Source organism: Hemiscyllium ocellatum, chromosome 8 (genome assembly GCF_020745735.1).
Source record: "Hemiscyllium ocellatum isolate sHemOce1 chromosome 8, sHemOce1.pat.X.cur, whole genome shotgun sequence".
In the NCBI taxonomy this organism is placed as follows: domain Eukaryota; kingdom Metazoa; phylum Chordata; class Chondrichthyes; order Orectolobiformes; family Hemiscylliidae; genus Hemiscyllium; species Hemiscyllium ocellatum.
This window is the reverse complement of record NC_083408.1, coordinates 30,352,092-30,375,098: the sequence shown is the minus strand read 5'-3', so window position 1 is coordinate 30,375,098 and position 23,007 is coordinate 30,352,092. Positions and strand designations below refer to the sequence as shown.

Genomic DNA, 23,007 nt, shown 5'->3' with positions numbered 1-23,007 from the left:
TGGGCAAAAAGCACCCTACCCGTAACAGTAGTACTGTTCAACCATTTGTTAAAAGTCCAGCCAATTTTTTTTTTTGAAGGCCTACTGGCAAGTCAGAGAGTCCTCATTTTGGATTAGATCAAAACAATGGAAAATATGAAATGGCTGACTATCATAAGTTTCCACATGATTCTGAGATTGTTAGGTTGGTCTGCTGAGGAAGAGGAGAAGCTAGGGCTAACATTACTTTCAAAGATCATACTATTTCTATAAACATCATGATCCAAAGACCATAAGATATTGAGCAGAATTCAGCCATTTGGCTCATCGAGTCTGCTCCACCATTCAGTCATGGCGCCTATTCTCCTGCCTTCTCCCCATCCTGTTTGAACCTCTTATTAAGAATCTATATATCTCTATCTTAAATATACTCAATGACTTGGCCTCCACAGCCCTCTCTGGCAATGAATTTCACAGATTAACCACCATCTTTGGTGGTTAAATTCCACCTTTCTCCATTTTAAAGGGTCATCCCTACCGTCTGAGGTTGTGCCCTCGGGTGCTAGTCTGCCCTACTTGTGGATGTCGAGATGATTTTTCTACTCTATGTAGGCCTCTCTGTATTCTGTAAGCTTTGGTGAGAGCCCCATCATCCTTCTAAAATCAATCGAGTATAGATCAGTGTCCTCACATTCCTCATATGACAAGCCCGTCCTCCCCAGGATTGTCCTTATAAACCTCCTGGACCCCTCTAACACTAGCACATTCTTCATTAGATATGGGGCCTAAAACTGTCCTCAATATGTAATCTGACCAAAGCCTTGTAGCCTTCGTAGTACATTTCTGCTCTTGTATTCTATTCCTTTTGAAATGAATGCTAATGTTGCATTTGCCTTCCTGTCAACTCAACCTGCATATTAACCTGAAGGGGTTCCTGAATTAGGATTCCCAAGTCCCTTTGTGTCATTAGAAAATAGTCTACACCTCCAATCTTCCTATCAAAGTGCATATCCTCACACCTTCCCACATTGTATTGCATCTGTCACTTCTTTGTCAACTTTCCTAGCCTGTCCAAGTTCTTATGCAGTCTCCCTGCTTCCTCAACACTGCCTGTCTCTCCAACTTTTTCTGTGTCATCTGCAAACATAGCAACAATAGCCAAATGGTTGTGGCCTCAACACTGACCCCTGGGGATCTCCTCAAGTCACTGGTTGCCACCCTGAAAAAGACCCCTTTAATCCCTCCTCTGCCTTCTTCCAATTAGCCAATCCTCTATCTGTGCCAGTACTTTGCCCTAACGCCATGTGCTTTTATCTTATTGAACAGCCTCCTGTGTGGTACCTTGTCGAATGCCCTCTGGAAATCCAAATAGATCATGTTTACTGGGTCTCCTTTGTCTAACTTGCTCATCACATCAAAGAATTCTAATAGATTTGTCAGGCAATTCCCCTGTTTTACCCCACAATCTAGTGTGATAATGGACTCTCAAATCTTATCAACAATCAAGGTTGCCTATAATTTCCTGTCTTCTGCCTCCCTCCCTTCTTAAACAAGAGTGTTATATTAGCCATTTTTCAGCCCTCTGGGATCGTGATTCCTGAAAATTATCACCAATGTCTCTACAATCTCCTCAGCTTTTTCCTACTTCAGAACTCTGGGGCATAGTCCATCTGGTCTGGGTGATTTATCCACCATCAAACTTTTCAGCTTCCCCAGCACCACCTCCTTAGTGATGGCCACTATACTCACCTCTGCCCACAACTCCCTTGAAATTCTGGTGTCTTCCATTGTCAAAACTGATGCAAAGTACTTGTTGAATTCCTCCACTATTTCTTTGTCACCATTACTACTTCTCCAGCTCCATTTTCCAGTAATCCAATGCCCACTTTTGCCCCTCTCTTGCCTTTTTAGATATCTGAAAAAAGCTCTTGACCTCTTCTTTTATATTATTAGTGAGCTTACCCCATATTTAATTTTTCTTGCCTTTTTGCTGCTTTTTTAGTTTCCCCTGCTTGTTTTGCAAAGCTTCCCAATAATCTTTACCACATTGTATGATTTTTCTTGTTTTTATGCTGTTCCTGACTTCCCTTGTCAGCCATGGTTGCCTTATCCCCCTCTTAATATGTTGTTTCATCTTTCAGCTGTCTTCACTGCTAGGTTCCCTTTCTGGCCAGATCCTCCCTCATGTCTTTGAAATTAGCTTATACTCCATTTAATACCTGATTCCAGCCTTTCCTCCTCCAACCACATTCTATCATATTATGTTCAGTGTCCCCTTAGGGGTTCCTTCATTCCTAGCTCCCTAATCAAGTCTGCTTCATCAGACATCATCAACTCCAGAATCACCTGTTCCTTTGTATGCTCTATTACAAGCTGCTCCCAAAAAAAAACCATCTTGTAGGTATTCATTGCATTTCTTTTCTTGAAATCTGTTGTCAACCTGGTTTTCCTCGTCACTTGCGTACTGAAGTCCCCAATTATTATTATGATAGTGACATTCTTACATCTCCTGATTCATTTTCTTCCCCACATCCTGACTACTGCTGGGAGCCCTGCACACAATTCCCATCAGCATGTTTTTTTTAATCTTTGTGGTTCCTCAGCTCTACCCATGCAGATTCTAAACCTTCCAACTTTAACACTTCCTTGTTATTGATTTATTTATTCATTATTTATTTACTCATTGATGCAGGCATCACTGGCTAGGCCAGCATTTATTGCCCAGAGGGCAGTTAAAAGTCTGCGATATCGCTCTTGGTCTGGAGTCACAAGTTGGCAAGGATGACTCGTTCCTTCCCTTCCCTATAGGATGTGAGTGAACCAGATGGGTTTTTCCAACAATCACAATGGATTTGTCATTTTTTTTCTTAACTGAATTCAAATTCCACCATCTTCCATGGTGGGATTTAAACCCAAATTCTGAGAATATTACCTGGATCTTTAGATTAACAGTTCAGCGATAATACCACCAGGCTGTCACTTCCCCTCATTTCTTCGCCTCCTCTCCCATTTGCTAACCCTGCCACCTCTACCCATCTGCCTTTCTTTTTGATATCCTTGGATATTTAGATCCCAGTCCTGATCCCCTGGCGCTACGTCTCTGTGATACCCAGAACATTGTACCTACCAATATCAACCTACACTACGAGCTCATTAACTTGTTTCATATACAGCATGAGTTAAAGTGCAGCAAATGGTTCCCTCCCATTCCATCCAAGTTTCTCTACAGGATGACAGGATAAGAGATCCTGTTACCTAGGCAACACAGCCTTTGGTACTTGATCCTGGCTACAAAGAGAAGTATTTATTCCCCTGACTGTACTATTCCCAATTACAACTGCATTTATCCTTTCGTAAGCCTCCCTCCTTGATGGACCACAATATTATGGTCAGTTTGCTCATCCTCCCTACAGCCCTTGCTCGTAACCACACAGAAGAATTTCATACTGCTTGGGTAAGGTCAAGGGCTGAAACCCCCTTCTCATCCCTCTACCTGCCTCATTCAGAGTCAGACCCTCCTTTGGTTTCTTAATTTGTTTTTTAAAAAATTTTGTGCTGATCTTTTAGTTTATAGCCTGTAAATATTTCCCCTATTTACTTTCAATCTGAAAGTAACCTATCATGGTCAAGTTAGTGGTTGTCATCAACCAATGAAATTATGGTTTACCTTGTGCTTCATCCTGGGCTTCATTTAATCCTGTTTTTTTTAAACCCTAGAAAAAAGCAAGCAGAAAACATCACTTCCACACTAAATTTCCATGTTGCCACCAAATTAACGAAACTATATATCACTCGGGCAGTGTCTCATTCTGGATGTGAACTTCCTTCCTGACCATGCAAACTTAGTGCACTTTCAACAGGCCCTTTAAATGTGCAGTTGCCTCCTAAATCTATATTCATCTTTCCCTGTACTTCATGTTTGAATCCCTCCAACCAGAAGCAAATGGCTTTTCTTAAAAATCAGAGTCACAAATTACGTTATATGTGACCATGACAAAGGTGAACTTTCTTCCTTAAAAACACCAAATACTAGAGATCACAGCAGGTCAGACATGGAAGGGACATCACACCACAAATTGGAGGAACAGTATCTCCACCCAGTCTTCTGTGGCTGTCCCTATTTCAAACTAGTGTGCTTTTTGGAAAACATAGGGGGTGATGGACTGTTGGGAGTGTAGCACCAACGGTCAAGTTTCTGGTATCAAGGCAGGCTCTGATGTAATGAGGGATACGTCAGGTTCCAAGCAATTAATCGTGATAGGGTACTCCCTAGTCAAAGGTACAGACGGATGTTTCTGCGGCCAGCAATGGAAAATCAAAATTGTGTTGCTTCTCTGCTGCCAGGACGAAGGATGTCTCAGGGTGAAGAATGTTCTCAAAGGGGAGAGGGACCAGCAGTAGGTCATTGTACACATTGGGACCAGCGGCCTAGGAAGGGAAAAGAATGAGATTCTGAAAGGAGAATTATAGAAAGGCATGAATTGAAAAAGGAAATCCTTGAAGTAGTAATATCTGGATTACTCCCGGTGCTTCAAGCTAGTAAGGGTAGGAATAGGAGGATAGAAAAAAAATGAATGCTTGGATGAGGAGCTGGTGCATGGGAAATGAAATCATACTTTTGGATCATTGGGATCTCTTCTGGGTTCGAAGTGACCTGTACAAGAAGGATGGATTGCACCTGAATTGGAAGGGGACTATGCTCGTAGCCAGATTTGCTAGAGCTGCTTGGGAGGATTTAAGCTCATAAGATGGGGGTGTGGGGGTAGGGGGTGCAGGGAGATGGTAAGAAAAGAAATCAATCTGAGACTAATACATTTGGGAAAAGGACAGAGTCAAGCAGCCAGGGCAGGCAGGGACAAAGCAGAGAATAAGGTAGAACTGATAAATTAAACTGCGTTTACTTAGAGTCAGACAGATGTACAGCACAGAAACAGACCTTTCGGTCCAACTCATCCATGCCAACCGAATATCCCAACCCAATCTAGTCCCACCTGCCAGCACCCGGTCCATGTCCCTCCAAACCCTTTCTATTCATATACGCATCAAGATGCCTTTTAAATGTTGCAATTGTACTAGCCTCCACCACGACCTCTGGCAACTCATTCCATACGTGTACCACCCTCTACGTGAAAAAGTTGCCACTTAGGTCTCTTTCCCTTCTCACCCTAAACCTGTGCCTCTAGTTCTGGACTCCCCCACCTCGGGGGAAAGACTTTGTCTATTTATCCTTTCTATGTCCCTCATGATTTTATAAACCTCTTTAGGGTCACACCTCAGCCTCCAACGCTTCACCACCCTCTGTCTTCTACCTTTGAGCCAGATGACAGAGGCTAGTGGTGGAGGGTTGTTTTTCAGACTGGAGACCTGTGACCAGTGGAGTGCCACAACTTTTCATCACTTATATAAATGATTTGGATGTGAGCAGTGGTTTGTAATTTTGCAGATAACACCAAAGTTGGAGGTGTACGGACAGCAAGAAGGTTACCTCCGATTACAACGGGATCTTGATCAGATGGACCACTGGGCTGAGGAGTGGCAAATGGAGTTTAATTTACATAAATGCGAGGTGCTGTTTTTTGGGAAAGCAAATCTTAGCAGGACTTATACACTTACTATTAAGATGCTAGGGAGACCTTGGCGTTCAGGTTCATAGTTCCTTGAAAGTGGAGTCGCAGGTAGATGGGTTAGTAAAGAAGGCGTTTAGTATGCTTTCCTTTATTGGTCAGAGTATTGAGTATAGGAGTTGGGATGTCATGTCACAGCTGTACAGGACATTGGTTAGGCCACTGTTGGAATGTTGCATGCAGTTCTGGTCTCCTTATCAGAAGGATGTTATGAAACTTGAAAGGGTTCAAGGAAATTTGCAAGGATGTTGCCAGGGTTAGAGGATTTGAGCTATCTGAAGAGGCTGAATAGAACATGGACCATAATAGGCTGGGGCTGTTTTCCCTGGAGCGCCGGAGGCTGAGGGATGACCTTAGAGAGGTTGATAAAATCATGAGGAACATGGATAGGATAAAAAGACAAGGTCTTTTCCCTGGGATGGGTGAGCCCAGAACTAGAGGGCATAGGTTTAGGGTGAGAGAGGAAATATAAAAGGATCCTAAGGGGGGTGTGCGTATAGAATGAACTGCCAGAGGAAGTGGTGGAGGCATTTAAAAGGCATCTGGATGGGTATATGAATAGGAAGGTTTTAGAGGGATATGGGCCAAGTGTTAGCAAATGGGACTAGATTAGGTTAGGATAACTGGAGGGCATGGACAAGTTGGACAGAAGGGCCTGTTTCTGTGCTGTACATCTCTATGACTCTGTGACAAGAAACAAATTTTAAAGTTTGAGTCATTGGAACTTTTTGAAGCAGAGCCATAACTAGTTTCTCCTTATGTATAATTTCATTGGGAGGATGCAAAAAAAATGAGAAATGCTGAAATTAAGGTTGTACTAATACTTGGGTTGAAAAAGGAAAGTTTCAATGTAATTTTTTCCATGCTGAGAATGTTTGATATTTTAAAAAATTTGGTTTGTTAAAGTACTGGTTTGAAAAATCCTTTCAAGTAACTGTTTTGCCTTGTTTAAATTAGGATCGCAATTCAGTGTGTTTTGTGGGCTATGTAATAGGGCAGATTTTGTTTTTAGATTGCAGTTGTACAATATTATGTCCTTTTCAAAATTATTAAACTTGTAACCTTAAAACAAATTGATTGAATGCTTTGAGCCCCTGATTTGTTTGAAATTCTGCAATGCCTGTTTTTAAAAAAAAAGTTGGGTCAGTGCTCATATTTTAACCGGATGAGAGAATTGTATTAAAATATCTTTGCTGTGTTTTTAATGCAGTGTGTTCACAAAAAGAAGAAGGCATTTTTAGTTGGATGTCTTGTTAAGATTTTAGAGAATATTAGAACTTGAGGCTGAGCTGTTTCGGTTCTGTTAACCTCATCGGTCCCTTTCATTATTGCAAATTCAAAGAATGTTGATCTCTACCAAAGTTGCCACTGTAATTCCAACTGTCTTATTTGGGAAGTTTCATTTGGAGAACATAGTTCAAATATTCTGCATTTGTTTGCCATGAATATTTGAGATTTAAATCTGAACTGAAACTGCTTCTTCAATTGCTAAAGTACAAGAAACATTTTGATGTTTTCTTGCTATTCCAGACTTTTGAAAAACTTTTCCTGACAGTTTTCTGATTAGCCAAGTATTAATTTGTTAAAGGAAAGTAATTTTTGAATAAACCGAATGGAATACCCAAGGGCTTGATTTTAGGACCATTGATTGTTGTGTATAATTGACTGCGTAGTTTAGAAGTTTATGGATTGTATAAAACTTGAAAATGTTATAAATAGTGAACAGAATAAAAGAATTCAAGATGACTGAGAATTTTGATATAGGCAGACACAATTTAGTGTAGTTAAATACTTCATACTGATAACCACCTTGTTAAGGAAGGAATGAGCGAGGAAATGCAAAAATACTTTCAGCAGCTAACATTGTCTCTAGAGTTTCTCGGTTCACAGGTAAAGGGTGCCTTTGGACCACTGCCCACCCCTCCACAACCTGATCCAATGGATTCAGTCAGCTTCCCAGTTGAGTATGAAAAGTGAAGAAGCTAACAATAGTGAAGAGGAGGTCTGTATGCTTTTTGTCAGTGGCCTTCCTATTGACATTAAACCACATGAGCTTTACCTTGTCTTTCAGTCATTTAAGGGATATGAAGGTTCACTGATCAAGCTAACAGAACAGCCAGTTGGCTTTATTACATTTAACAGCAGAGCAGAGCAGAAACAGCAAAGAATGCTCCGTTCACCTAGCCTGCAGTTGCAGCTGCTGCACTGCATGTTCAGATGCGCTGGTATCCTTCATCTGAAACCTCTCTGGAAGGAAGAAAGTCTTGTCAGTTTTGTTAAATATTTAACTACCTTTATCCAAGGGTTCAGATTTCTCTGTGGAGTGATGCGCAAGGGCAGACTGTATTTTTGGACTTTACTAAAGAAGATTTTGGAGAACTGACTCATTTCTACTTGACTTGGAGGGGATGGAATGGTCACTAAGGATGTGGATTTAAGAACTTTACTAGTGAATTTTTTTCCACGTGGGAGGATTCTTCAAATTCTATTTGCTGTAAAAGACTATTAATTTTTGTTATTACAATCACTGCATGTTGTGTATTAATAACTTGCTTAAATACTGGCTGTCAGAGTCTTATGAAAGCTGATAATGCCATTGGTTATCATGAAATGATAAAAGGAGGGAATGAGAATGTGTATAGGGTATGAGCAGGTAGGCAAAGAATTGGATTTTGAGTTTTGTTAAACAAGAGGTTCAGCTGAGCATGGCTCAGATAAGATAAGAACTTGTACTTAATAATGGGGTGCTGGAGGCAAGGGTAATGGGTTAACAAGGTGGAAAAAACATTCATTATGTAGAGCTATTTAACAATATTGGAAGAATTCAGTATGTAAGGTCAGTTAACAAGATGAAAAGTATTATGTGAAGCTAGTTAACTAGGTTAAGAACATTCGTTGTGTGGCTGCAGATGGCTTAATCTTTACTATTGGCATTCACTGTTTGTATCAGTCACCCAATTAATATGTATGTTGCTCTGTCTGGATGTGTAAGTGATGATATAACATAAAGAACCTGCTGTTCCAAAAAAGACCTTGAACTCATGTCTCTCTGCACATGGGCAATCGTTTTCTCTCCCTCAAGGGCCTGGAATAAAGATGGAGGAGGTAAAACCATACTGTCTCTCTGAGCGTTTTGCTTCAACTGAGGCGGGAACGGGACAACACACACAGAGTTGCCCGAGGCTGAAATCAAACCCGGCTCCTTGGCACTGTGAGGCAGCAGTGCTAACCACTGAGCCACTGCTGCCCAAAAAGCATAGAGCAACATCCCTTCCTTTTAATAGACATAAGAGGAAATTTGCCCATTCATTTTTGGAGAAATACAGCTTAGGAAGAACACAAAGGGACAGCTTGGATGACTTGCAAGATTGTTTTGACTAAAAGTGAGCCAGGCACTCCTTAGTTTTCCACCAGTTTTCAAGGGATTAGATTAGATTATTTACAGTGTGGAAACAGGCCCTTCAGCCCAACAAGTCCACACCGACCCACCGAAGTGCAACCCACCCAGACCCATTCCCCTACATTTACCCCTTCACCGCACACTACGGGCAATTTAGTATGGCCAATTCACCTAACCCGTACATTTTTTGACTGTGGGAGGAAACCGGAGCACCCAGAGGAAACCCACGCAGACACAGGGAGAATGTGCAAACTCCACACAGTCAGTCGCCTGAGGCGGGAATTGAACCTGGGTCTCTGGCACGATTTTTAAAAAATAATCCTGAGAAACTAAGCAGATCCATAGTTTTTCTCCTTTGTTGGAATTAGATGACTATTCATGTAGAAATAACTGGAATATATAACTGGTTTTTAAACTTGGATGAACTGTCTAACATAAAATCAGGTAATTCAGCTCATTGTGCTAGTGCCATCCAAATTAGTACAGTTCCCATTTCCTGTAGCCTTTAAATTTTGTTCCACGGAAGAAGTATTTGATATCCTTTTTGTTAGTCGTTATTGATTTTGCTTCCATTGTCCTTTCGGGCAGAGCATTCCCAATCATAACACCAGCTAATTTTTTTTTAAAAAAGTAGAATTTCCCCTATTGCTCTTTTGCTGATCACTTTCAATTAGTGTCCTCTGATTAACACTCTTCCTGTTGGTAGAAATAGTTTCTTGCTTATGTACTCTATCAAAATTCCTCATCATTTTGAATACCTTCATTAAATCTCGCATTAGCCTTTACTGACATCACAGTTGCTCCATTTAATTTGTTTTTCATATTGTAACTGTTTCAGAAACCTTTCTGAATTTAAAATAATAAAATACTAATAAAATACAAATGTAACATAAACTTTAAAGTCATTCTGAGAATTATTAATGGTTCTGTATTAAATTGTTTTCTCTCTACAAAATAAGTTTTGTTCCTCTTAAGAGTTTGCTGTTGAATTCAGTTTTTGTGATATTTGTCTTTGATCCAAAATGCATTGTGAACACGAAAATGAACAATTCTGATACTTGGAAATGTTTTTAAGATCATGAGCATAGCAAACCTCTAGTTGGCAGCAGACCAAAGAACATGATGTGTCCCAAACTGACAGCTCTTGAAAATAAATAAATTCTTGTTTGAGATCAGTGACAAATTGTTCTGACGCTAGCATGTTTTGTAAATGTACATTGACATAAATGAAGTGGGCTAAGTACATCGAAGGGCAGGAAATTATTTCCAGAAAGAATATTTTATCAGATGCCAATATTGAGCTCCTGAGAACTTGAAAATACAATTCTTGTTCCTGGATTTAATAATCTTAAATGTGCCATTGTCAAGTAACATTTAATGAGGTTGGCAGAGTTGGCAGAATACAGGGCATTTGTATTTAGAAAGGAAATGCATAGTTTTAATTAACATTTTGTTGTTACCTTTGAGGCTAAATTTCATTGTCTTTGCATATTGCATAGCTGTTGCGCTGTTACATCTTTGTTTATTTATAGGCTGAAGCAGCTAAACTTGTGCCAATGGGCTTTACTACAGCTACAGAGTTCCACCAGAGGCGCTCAGAAATCATTCAGGTCACAACAGGATCGAAAGAACTTGATAAACTTCTACAAGGTATAAATTATAATTTTATTCAGAAGCTTGTGATCGTAAAGGGAAAGACCTCATTTCTGTCCTGTGTACCTTTTTATGGAAAACTGGGACTAATGCACCACACCCCTGTTGAAATGGATAATTGAAGTGGAGTCTGACAAGTTGTTTAAAGGGGTGCTCCCTTAACGGTGCATGCGTATCATAGCATAACAATATTTTACCCTTTAATGAAGTATCCCTACCTGATTATATCTTCTGCCATTTTGTTCAGATCAAACTGTTACAATTTCTCCTGGGAATTCCTTCTTTAACCTTGTTCTAGAGTTCTGCCTCTCATTTAAAGTTTTTGGAGTGTACTATGCAGCCAAGCGTCACTCCAAACTTCTCACGTATTGTCTCTGTTTTCTTTCCCTCTCTCTGCATTGGCAACTTCTCACCGTTCTCCAATTTCAGCCTCCTTTCAGCTTCTAATGTTTCCTTCCCTGAGTTTACTATCTTCCTTCCACCCCACTCCCATCTCTCCTTCCGTGTAAGCTTTCTTGCGTATGTCTGCAACCAACTCTTCAGCTTGTCTCATTATCCATATTGTTACTGTTAATGATAAACTGTTCTTTAATCATTTCCTTATCTCTTGCAGTCCACATTCCTGTTTGTGTACTATTACCACTTAGTGTCCAAAGATTCAATTCTTGGCCCCCCTCCTATTTTTCATTTACAAACTGCCCCTTAACAACACTATCTGAAGTCTTGGTATAATTTTCAAAGTATGTTGGCAACACCCAGTTCTATCTTACCAACACCTCTCTCATCTCCTTCACTATTGGTAAATTATCAGGCAGCTTATTAAAATCCTATTTGGATGAGCAGATATTTCCTCCATTTAAATATTATGCGAACTGATGCCATGACTTTCAATTACCACTCCAAAATCTGTTCCTCAGGAATCGATTCTAGTCTCTCCTGGGCAACGATCTGCAAATGAGCAAGTCTGTTTGCAAATTTGGTGTTTCACTTGATCATGAGATGAACTTCCAACTTCACACTCATGCCATGTGAGATCCTCAGTTTCCACCTTTGTATAATTGCTTGTTGATTTAAAACATGGAAGTGAACTTAACCTCAATGTTTACTAAACTGTGCTAAAATATTTACTATCAAGCAAATAGTCAAAGGACTTCATACAGACAGTAATGATCATCGCTAAAAGTCAAAGGCATCTTGATGTCCTAACTTTTATAGAATTAGTCCAATGCATCGAAAGTTGTTTTGGAGGTTATAACAAATTTGTTAGGAAGGCACACAACTACATCAGAGATGACCAGTTTGGATTTCGAGGAGGAAGCGAGTAAAGCAGTTGGCATGATGAGATTAATGAGTGATATTTGATCAGGGGTTTGGACAGGAACTGAAGGTTGTTTTGCTGCGATGTGACAGTTGTGTTCCTCTGAAACCTCACCCTATACAAAATCATGCTGTAGCAGATCGCTGTACGTGTTCAGCGGAAGGTTCATACTATTCAAACAGCGTCCACAATCCATCAATTGCGTTATAACCGATGTGTGTTGGCAAAATGTGTTATATCAGAACGATCTATATGTGCTTGTTTTGTAGATTTTGAGAAAGCATTTCATCAGGTTGACTGAATTTAGCTGTTAACGTGCTGAAATACATTGGGGTAGACTGGGGAGATGGATGACTTAGAATGACTCTGTACATGGGTCACAGCAAAAATGGGATAAAACTTTGTCTAATTGGAAAAGGAGGTTGGTGCCTTCAAAATTAGAAATGTTCATTGCCTGTGCAAAGGCAGTGATAACTTGAAGAGTCATACTCTGGTGTTATGATGAGCAGGTGTATCATAATATCGGTTAGAATTACGGATGATAAGCACTTGTAGCAAGCACAGAAGGAAGACTACAAAAGCTAATACAGCGATGATACCTTGGAGGGGGGGGGGAAGCGAATGACGGCAAAACCAATATATCTCAAAATCACCAAGAAATATGCAGCTATGAAAAGAAAAAGAATTAGAAGGAATCATAAGATTTGCAGGTAGAAGGCACAACAAAGAAATAAGAACAAGGAGAACAATGGAAAAAATCATATTTGATTAAAAGTGATAGTTGTGAACTGGAAAGCTGAATGAACAACTGAAAAAGTGACTTGTCGAGAGCTTGATTTGTGAGACATGGGCTTTCTGAAAGGGGGAGACCAACTTGGTAAAGACCTTTTCAAAATATTGGTTTCAAAGAATCTGCTGGACTTAAAAAGTAGCAAAAGCTCTTGGTGGGGGTGGGGATGGGGAGTGAATGTACAAAGAAATTTGTTGGAATATAATTAGGAAAATACAGAGAGACTGGTTCGGACACATTGCAAGAGGCATTATGAAGAATAGCGTTCAAAGAAATAGAAGAAGGAAGATAAAATTGAAGCTGGATGGCTTAGAAATTGAACGAAGGATTTGGCAAATGAAAGAAGTGGCACTACATGGAGATCCATAGAAAGATTACTGTAAGCCAAGGACCTGCCTTTGGCTCGAACATACATGAAGACAATTATCATCCCTCAACTTCACTCAGCTCAGTTCATCTGCCTTTGTGACTGTTCCAATGCACTGATCTTTCATGTTCTCGCCTTCATAAACTTGAGGTCATCCAAAAAGTGGCCTGTGTCCTAACATGCCAATGCAAGTCCTATTCCCGTACCATGTCTGGTTTGTTGACTTGTATTGGCAGATATGAGATTATCCATTTTGGACCTTAACAGGAAGCAAGGTGTCTTCCAAATGATGAAAAGGCCTGAAATGTCTAAAGAGATTTAGGTATAATATATACATGAATACAATAACATATAAAGGCACAGAAAATAAAACCATTCCGATGCTAATCTTTATCTCTAAAAGACTGGATATTTTCTAATCACCCTATTCAAGGATTTTATTACACGTCTCTGGAGCAGATGAGAGTTGAACTTGGGCTTCCTATACCAGAAGTAGGGGCAATGCCACTGTGCTACAAGAACCCTCAAGTCATCCTTCAACCAAAAATGCCTTAGTTAGATACACTGGTTACAATTACCAATCATTGCTTCATGTCTCTGGAAGGATATATTGGCTTTAATGTGAATTCAGTGAAATAATTGCTGAACTCCGAGTTAAACGACAAGGAGAATTAACAACAAAACAGGATAATAACAAAGGATATTGAAATATTAAAAATGTTATGGAAGGTCACTGACCTGCAATATTAATTCTGTGTTTCTTGCCATAAATAGTGTTTGGTAGACAAACATGAGGCTGGAAGAACACAGCAAGCCAGGCGGTATCAGGCGGTTGAGAAGTCAACATGTTGAGTGTCACCCTTCAAGGGTTCTTCCTGCCTCCTGCTTTTCTACTTTGAATTCCAGCATTTGCAGTTTCTTTTTTATCTGTAACTTAGTTTGTACCACTGTGAAGTCTCTTCAAAGGATGCCCACATTGAAGAAGTTCTTTGCCAGTCCTGAAGAAGGGTTACACCTGAAATATTGACTTCTCCACCTCCTGACTTGCTGTATTCTTCAACCTCCTGCTTGTCTACCTTGGATTCCAGCATCTGCTGGGTTTTTTTTTGTCTCTCACTATAAATGGTGCTTGAACTGCTGAATATTTCAGGTATTTTTGCTTTTAGTTCAAATTTCCAGTATCAGCCCTATACTTTTTTTTAAACTTGTGTTGTATTCAAAATGTACAACATGAGTCACTTGATCAAATATTTCAGGATACTATGGGAAATAGATAGAGGAAAACTATTTCTAAAACAAACCAAAAGAACTGCAGATGCTGGAAACCAGAAACAATAACAGAAATTGCTAGAAAAACTCAACAGGTCTGGCAGCATCTGTAGAGAGAAATCCGAGTTAACAATTCAGATGAAATGACCCTTCTTCAGAAACTAGTTCTGTTAGTTACGGGCATTGTCTAATAATTAGAGGTAGGTCTTTTTGAACTGAAATCGCCACACTGTTGCACGCTAAAGGCCATAGAATTCTGCTGGGGATATTTGATACTAAATTAGTTATTAGTTTTAAATCTGAGAATGCTATATTTTTGTTGATCAGAAGGTAATAAGAGTAAAGACAGCAGACAGAGTTCCTACAGCTAATGCTATAACTTAACCAGGAAGAATGCACTGACAACTGAGCTGTACTGTTGTGCAAGGTGTCACTAATGTGGAAATAATTAAACCTCCAAGGTGACCCATAACCTTTATGCTTTGCCAATCAAGACAAAGACAATTCATACCAAATTTTGTCATTTCAATAAATACAAAAGATTTTATTGTTAAATATGGTCATTTATTTAACAAGGGATAGAAAAAGTGTGCCTTAAACAATACAGTTTTGAAATCCCAAGTGTGCACATTCATTCATGGATAAGACAGACAAAAGACAGAAGTTGGAAAATTATGAACAGTGAAGACAAAATTCTGAAGACCATAAGTCTAGCCCATTAGGTTAAGAGTTCTTTCTCTCAGTTCTTTTGAGTTTAATGATGGTGACAAGCTGTTGTCTGAGGCAAGACAGCCGTTCTTTGATTAGATGCTCCAAGATCTTCTCTTCTAATAGAATCATTTCTTTTAAGTTCTTTGGCATATTTTATATTTTTGCTTGCATAGAGAGAAGGGACAGATTTTTTTTCTTTGCTGACTTTGTTTATGACTGCACTGCTTTAATCAGAGGGCTGTCATCAGGCAGTTCTTTTCTTAGATCAAAATTCATAGTGGCACCCTATCTTGATGATGTAACAATCTCAGGGCTCCAAAAGCAACATAATCCTGTCCAGTTAGAAATATGCAGCACGGTTTTCAAATCAGCATCCCTATCTCTGTGTATTTGCAACTTTGTAAAATTAAAACACTGTGACCTTTTTAAAATTGCTCCACTGGTTCCAAATCAGGCTTTTAAAATATTCAATACAGAACTGTGTATAGCCCATATTAGACATTAAGCTTAAACAAAAGAATTAGCACTTTATTGAAAATTCAGTTGATTAAGTAGAGCAGAGTTAAACAACAAAGTAATCTAATTACTGTCTGTGATTTAAACCCAATCTTCTTTTATTCTAGCCCCCATACTCTTTCAGACAGGCAACCAGACATATTTAATTGATAAATCTGAAGGAAAAAATGATGTACTTAAATGGTTCACTTAAAAGGTTTGCACAATTTGTAATATCACGTGATATGGGATTGTATCTTGCTCAGTTTCTGAAGACACCGGGCACTGAACAGCTTCCAGTAAGCTCTGAAGAATATTTATAACTTAAATTTTATAACTGATATTCTATTCTCCAAACTTCCAATGAGTTGCTAATGGCAGGATAACCAGGGAGACATGAAACCTCAATCCTGTAGCTTTGGCAAATGCAATCTTCTGACAAAAACACAGTTCAAAACATGTGATCCCTTACAGTAGTCTAGAGGTCTTGTGCTGCAGTGGTAGGGTCCCTGCCTCTGCGGATTGAAGTCAAACAGCAGCACTTAAAGCCATGGGAGATGTTTCATAAAATGGCCAAATGGGTATCGCCTTATAATTCCTTCTAAAAGTCATGAACCACAGTGTGTTAAGAGGAAGAGAGATTCTTCACTGATGACATGGCAGGAAGAAATTGGAGACTCTAATGTGGTTGTCGATAATTTCAGGCTACAAAATACATATTGACATGTATTTGGCTCACAGGACTAGATAATGATCAGGTTGTTGCCAATAGTGAGGTTTGATCTCTGTTCAAGTTGAGGTATATTCAGAACCTGAAAATGTGTTGCTGGAAAAGCACAGCAGGTCAGGCAGCATCCAAGGAGCAGGAGAATCAACGTTTTGGGCATGGGCCCTTCTTCTCCTGCTCCATGGATGCTGCCTGACCTGCGCTTTTCTAGCAACACATTTTCAGCTCTGATCTCCAGCACCTGCAGTCCTCACTTTCTCCCATATTCAGAACCTGCCTACTTGCCTGCTCCTGGTCTAAGTTGTTGCACTGTGGGTCAGACATGACTTCAGGTAAAGAACTCGAAGAGATAAATAAGAACAGTTTCTGTTGGATGTTTAACTTTGGGGATTTGTTATGTGACGAAATTTTAATAAAATCAAGTTTTAAATTTAGCATTTAACTTGACTGTGATAGTAATTTATAATTTCTTCGAGTTTCAGTCAGTGACAAATGAGTGCTCCCTTAAAAAGATGCAAAAATAAATAAGCAGGGACCAAAAAGCAGGAAGAAGCGGTGGGGTTGAAATAAAGTCATTGTTTTTGAATGATCAATTCAATGTGATAATACTCTTTTTGACTGGCTTCCGTGACAGATATTGATGTACATCAGACTGGAATATTCCTTTTGTTCCCTGTTGAGAAATGCAAGGTATCAATCTGTAGAAGCCTTATGCCAGGTGATCTTAGGCAGCCAATTTTCCCAGTTTTTTCCATCCAATTTTAAACTAGTGTGAAGTTCAGAGTATGGCATGATGTTAGTAAATATGACGCTGTTAATAACCTCGATGCATGCATTATCTCCAGAACTCATTGTTTCAAGTCTGTATTTGCATGTATGTATGTTTAAAGGATATCTTCATTGCTTTTACGTTTTTGGTTTTGTGTGGATAAACTTTTATCTTTTCTTTTGATTTAAACTTACCCTGTTTTATGTTTATTCTTTAAAGTCACAACACTCAAAGTTGAAAGCATTCTCTCTGAAAAATTATACAGGCAGCCCCCAGATTGTGAACAAGTTCTGGTTGCAAGTTGATTTCTGTGCTGGTCAGAACACAATGCAGGATAATATGAAGTAGCTGTTCTTATGTACAGGAATTGTTTGTATGTGGATCTTTAAAATTACACCCTCCTAGGATGGGATCTCCCTGTATTTTGTTGCATTCATCTGAGAGGTAAGGAAAAGTTATCCCATCACCTCTCCCTATTAGACTTGGAAGGTTGAAGATGTGGTTAAATCTGTAGTATGATGGTGTATGTTAGACTAAGACACTAAAAGCATTAATTGTATTAGTCTGTAATGTCACAGAAGGAAGTGGCACACACTTATGAGTGGGAGAATAATATGGAAAGAAGCTAGTGCCAGAAAGCTTTTTCATAACTGTAAATATGCACTTATAAGTTACTGTTGATAGGTTTCAGTAGTTTACAAGGACTGTTACCTAATAGTGTAATGTTTGACTGTTACTTCTACATCCAAAGGTTACAGATTGAAATATCATTCTAGAAACTTGCAACCCAAGATGTGAACAGGCACCAAGGGAGTGCTGAACTGTTGAAGATACTGTATTTCAAATGACATGTTAACTTAAGAGAGCCAATGGGTCCTCAGTTTATGGTCAAAAATCCCATGGCATTACTTGAAAAGACCTGACCAATGTTCGTACCTCAATTAAGGTCAATTTGGAAACAGATTATCTGGTCAACATCATATTGTTTTTGAGACTTTGGTCTGTGTAAATTGGCTGCAGTATCCTTTACATTGCTCCTCTTTCATTGTAAATTGCTTCAGGATATCCTCAGGTTATGGAAAACGCATAGCAATTACAAAATTGTTTTTGCCCCTTTATTAGTTTGTTGGGCCCTCCACAAACTGCTTCTTGCAAAATTTTGATGGGGGAGTGTGATAGCTACACTATTGTATATCACTTGTGCTGTTGGCCATGATGGACTACACATGTCACTAAAACCTTTAGTATGTGAAGCTTTTCTTGTTTAATTCCCATATTCAGAGTGATTTATGTTGTGCCTTTTAAGGCTTGTACATGTTCACATTCAGAAGACTTAAAAATTAAAACATTCCTATTGGTTTGTACATCTGGGTCTCATTGCACACATGCAATACTAATTACTAACTTACAGAAGGCAGTTCCTTAGAATCAAATAAAATCTAACAGCTTGTTGTAATTGATAGCAATATGTAATAGTGTAGTAGTTAAAAGCAAACTGAATTGGGGTACCAGTTGTGAAGTTTTGAATGAAGATGCAAGTATTATTGTAATATTTTTATTTATTTGTTCGCAGGTTATGGGCTGGCAGGGCTACCATTTATTGCCCAACCTCATGGCCATTGAGCTGGTGGTGAACTGTTGCCTTGAGCTGTTGAAGTCCATCAGGTGTAGGTACACTGACCATGCTATTAGGAAGGATTTTAACTCGATAATTGAAGGAAGCATGGTGTAGTTCTCTATTAGTTTGGCGTATAGGTAATGTTCATTTGCAGCTGCTGCTCTTATCCTTCGAGGTGTTAAGAGATTGTGGATTTGGAAGGTTTGAAAGGAGCCTTAGCAAGTTTCTACGGTGCAGCTTTTAGACTGTGTGCTGGGGGTGGGGGGCAGTGAGTGAATGTCTAAGGGCGTATATCGGTCAGTTAAGTTGTTGCTTGATCCTGGATGGTGTCAAAATTTGAAAGTTGTTGGAGCTGCACTCATGCAGGTAAGTGAGAATATTCTATCACACCGCTGACTTTATATTGTAGATGGTGGACAGGATTGGGCGAGTCAGGAGTGAGTGACTTGCTGCAGATTTCCCAGCCTCTGACTTGCTCTTGTAGCCACAGTGTTAATATGGCCATTCCAGTTCAGTTTCTTGTCGGTGACAACTCCTAGGATATTAATAGTGGGGGATTCAGTAATGGTAATGTCATTGAATGGCAAGTAGAAATGGTTGGATTTTCTCTCTTTGGAGATGATCACTGATTGACACTTGTGTGGTGGAATATATGTATAGATTTATATATATAAATAAATAATACTTTATAGCTAAGTTGTAAAGATTGTCTTTTCATTTTCATATATGTTTATGTTGCTGATGGATTGGGAAAAGAACTGTTTGATAAACAAAGGATTGCTGAAGGATTACTACATGTTTTTGAAAGCAAGTATCCTGACACTCATTGGGAGGAACTATTTACACAGTTGCAAATTCAATCAGTAGTGGAGGAATGTGCAGACATGCTGAAGCCATGAATGTACGCAGCTTCAATTGGCATCAATTATCTGATTGGTCTGTGGTATAGTGACCATTTATTGATGGCAGAGGCCTCTACCTGCCAAAATCTGATTAGTTCTCAGGTAGCTGAACAGCATGGGACTGAACAAGATTGCAAGAAACCATCAGATTTCCACTCGTTTAGGAATCCTCTGTTCTCTGCAGTAAACACTACTTCAAGCTTACAGAAAAGAAATGTATTCTTCCTTCAGTAGTTGCTGTAAGCTGCAACTTTTAATTAATAAGTCAGGGACTTTTAATAAATGTAAACCAGCCATCCTGTGCCGCCTGCAAACCTGTGAAAGGATCTGGAGAATAAAGACCGAGAAAGCAGCATTCTGATCAGCACAAGAATCATCTTAGCAGATTCTGTGAACAGGAACCACTGAACTACATTCCTAATCTTCCCCTCAGCCAATTGTTATTTCCCTGTGTGTGTCAGGAACAATTTGAGGAGTTAGAATTTTAAATAGATGCCAACTGTTCATTATTGTTTACATGTAGCTAGAATGTCTTATTGTCGTAAATATTAATTCTCGACAATTGCAGACAGCAAGTCTGTGCTGAATGTCAACCTGGACCTAAAAGACCAGTAAATTGGGCAATTCTTCATTCTCTTTAAAATCTTTAACTTTTGTTATATTCTGGGAATAGTGGAACTTGATTTCCAGAGCCCTACTCCAGTGAGGCATAGCACATCAGATCATGTTTTTGTTTAATTTGCAACATAGGATTTCTTGCAGCCTGTTTACAACAACAAATCTTCAATAATGTTGTCACATCCATATACTCGCAGAAAGAACGCACGAAAGAAAGCATAACAAAACCAGTGTGGCTTCTAAAAGGCACCCAGTTTTCATACATAAGTGTGGGTTTTAACATCAAAGTGGGAGAAATTTTAAAATTTGTGATTAGAGGCTCACAGTATGTAAGTAGTTTTTTCAGGCATCTGAGGGACTTTTTGTTTTTTGCTGGATTGCACTCTTGGCAGGAGGAAAGTTTATTCTAAATTCCATGCTTAGTTTGTCTTCAGAAATAGACATCTAATTTTCAGCGTCTTGCAACTTAAGAATGAATGAAGACTTTTTTTTAAAAAATCACTGCGGTTTAAGCCAAACCTAATTACAAAGGCAGATTTATTGTGCACTATTGAAACCAATATTTCTTTTCAGGACACCACACTGGTACTAATTTGAGAAGAAGCTCTTTTTTTTGTTTTAGACATATTTAGTCTTAAATAAATACGTAGTTACTCAGGGTATTAAAGTAATGATGTGCAGGAGCATGATGTTGGACTGTGGTAGGTAAAGCTAAAAATCGCAACATCAGGTTATAGTCCAACAGGTTTATTTGGAAGCACTGGCTTTTGGAGCACTGCTTCTTCATCAGGTGGTTGAAACCTGGTGTTGTGTGATTTTTTTTCACTCAGGGCTTCAAAGTTATATTCAGGCACGACCCAATGTACTAAATGTTACAATTCACAAAGCAACAAGTTTGATCACGACATGTGCTGAGTTAGCTGATCTTATTCAGGACAGCGTTGGAAGCCTACAGTAACCTTCAGTCTTAGTTGGCTGGATGAAGTTGAATCTGTTTTTTTTATTAACTTCTTTTGAAAACTATACCTGTATGAACGTCTGCTTAGACGAGCTGCAGAGCCTTAAGCGGCACATAATTCATAGTTTAGCCTTTTTAGTATTGATTTTTTTTAATGCAAACTGCTACAACTAAGTTCTTCCTTTCCCACTCCAAGTATAATTGATCTTCCAAATATTAGTGTTAGGCAGGCAACCAAACTTTAGTATAATTAGCATGACTGTGAGATACTTGTGTGAGATACTTGCAAATGTGAATAGGCATAAGCACTTTAGGGTGGATGGGCAAAATGACCAGAGCTCTACAATGTCAGAGGCCATTTAAGTAAGGGAATTAAATTGGGAATATGGTAAAGTTAGGAAACATCATAGAGGAATAGATCCTGTTATCTGCAGCCAATATTTGGTTTTCTGTGTGGTGCCAAGGCTTGGAAGACTTAGTCCAACATTTGTAGCCCACAGAGGAATGGTTTAGAAACCAACATAGGGCGAACACAATGTTCTGAAGAAATCATGTTGAACTCGGAGTTTTCATTCTGTTTCTCTTTCCACAGATGCCACTAGATCTGCTGAATTTCTCCAGCATTTTGGATGCTGGACATCTGAAATAAAAACAAAGTATTTTGGATTATGAGCTGTGAGGTGGACAGGAGGGATTGTATCTTCTTGACTTTTAAAACTTTTCGTGAAGTAGGACCTTTCTCGTGCTGCAGCATGCCTCTTAGCATGAATTTTGCAGGGGGAGGCCAGTTATGTGGCTGCCTGTCTGTTGATTGCCCAGTCTTTGTGTCAGCAGTGCAACTGCTGCTGAGGGCAAAGCGTGCCTGAGAAGGACTTTATTTTTATTGGTAGAGCAGCTTTGCTGCATCAATTCCAATACATCAGTCACTGCGACACCCTAACTCACTTCTATTGTTTTCTGGTGCAGACCCATGAGCTGCTAGCATTAGCCCAAGCTCACCACAGAAATAGTGGGACTACATTTGACAAACCAGCTTAATGCTTTTGTTCAAAACGTTGTGCCCCTCATCACCTTGAATAGGTTGAGAAGTCTTTCTCTCTAAGAGATTGCAAAGAACTATGGATAGGCCTGGTGAGTGAGCAACAGGATGACAGATGGGGTATAATGTGAGAACTTTATGATTATTCTTTTTGGTGCTAGGAGTAGAGTGCAAATTATTTTTTACAAGGTGTGAAACTTCTGACTTATTGTTTGGTGAAGTTTGGGTTACTTGTGCAAGGAACATGCAGTGGGACTGCAGTAAACAGTTGGGAAGTGATTGCCATGTTGGTTTTAATTGCAATGGGGTTGGAGTACAAATGTAAGAAAATCTTGCTACAACTCCAGGACCCAATGCCTTGACAACATTACAAAAAAGGTTCACGAGATCAATTCCTGTGGTGACAAGATTTTCGTGTAATGAAATAGGGTCTCTATAATCTCCAAAGTTTCTTCTCTGTTTTCATTAATGCAGTAAAACATACTAGATTCTAGAAGAATGTAACGTCGTAGATATTGAGAGTTTTTTTTTCCTGACTGGGGAAACTGATGTGGGGCACTAATTTTAGGATAAAAGGTTGATTATTTAGGACTGAGATGAGGAAGTAACCTTCACCCAGAATCCCTGGAATTGCCTTCACAAAAGTTGTCAGTGCTCCAGTGTTGAGGATATTCAAGGCTAAGAGAAATGTTTGGTCTCTTAAGAAACAAAAGATAGAGAGTTTTGGTGGGAAAATGGTAGATGATCAGCCATCTGTATATTGAATGTCA

General features: G+C 39.2%; 1 protein-coding gene across 1 annotated transcript in view; it reads left to right on the top strand.

Annotated features, from left to right (window-relative positions):
- The window catches only part of rad51 (RAD51 recombinase), an 86,223-nt gene that overhangs the window by 33,569 nt on the left and 29,647 nt on the right, over positions 1–23,007 (top strand). Inside the window, exon 4 of the mRNA XM_060828312.1 lies at positions 10,536–10,653. Coding sequence (XP_060684295.1) covers positions 10,536–10,653 — 118 coding nt within the window. The remainder of the gene's footprint in view (positions 1–10,535; positions 10,654–23,007) is intronic.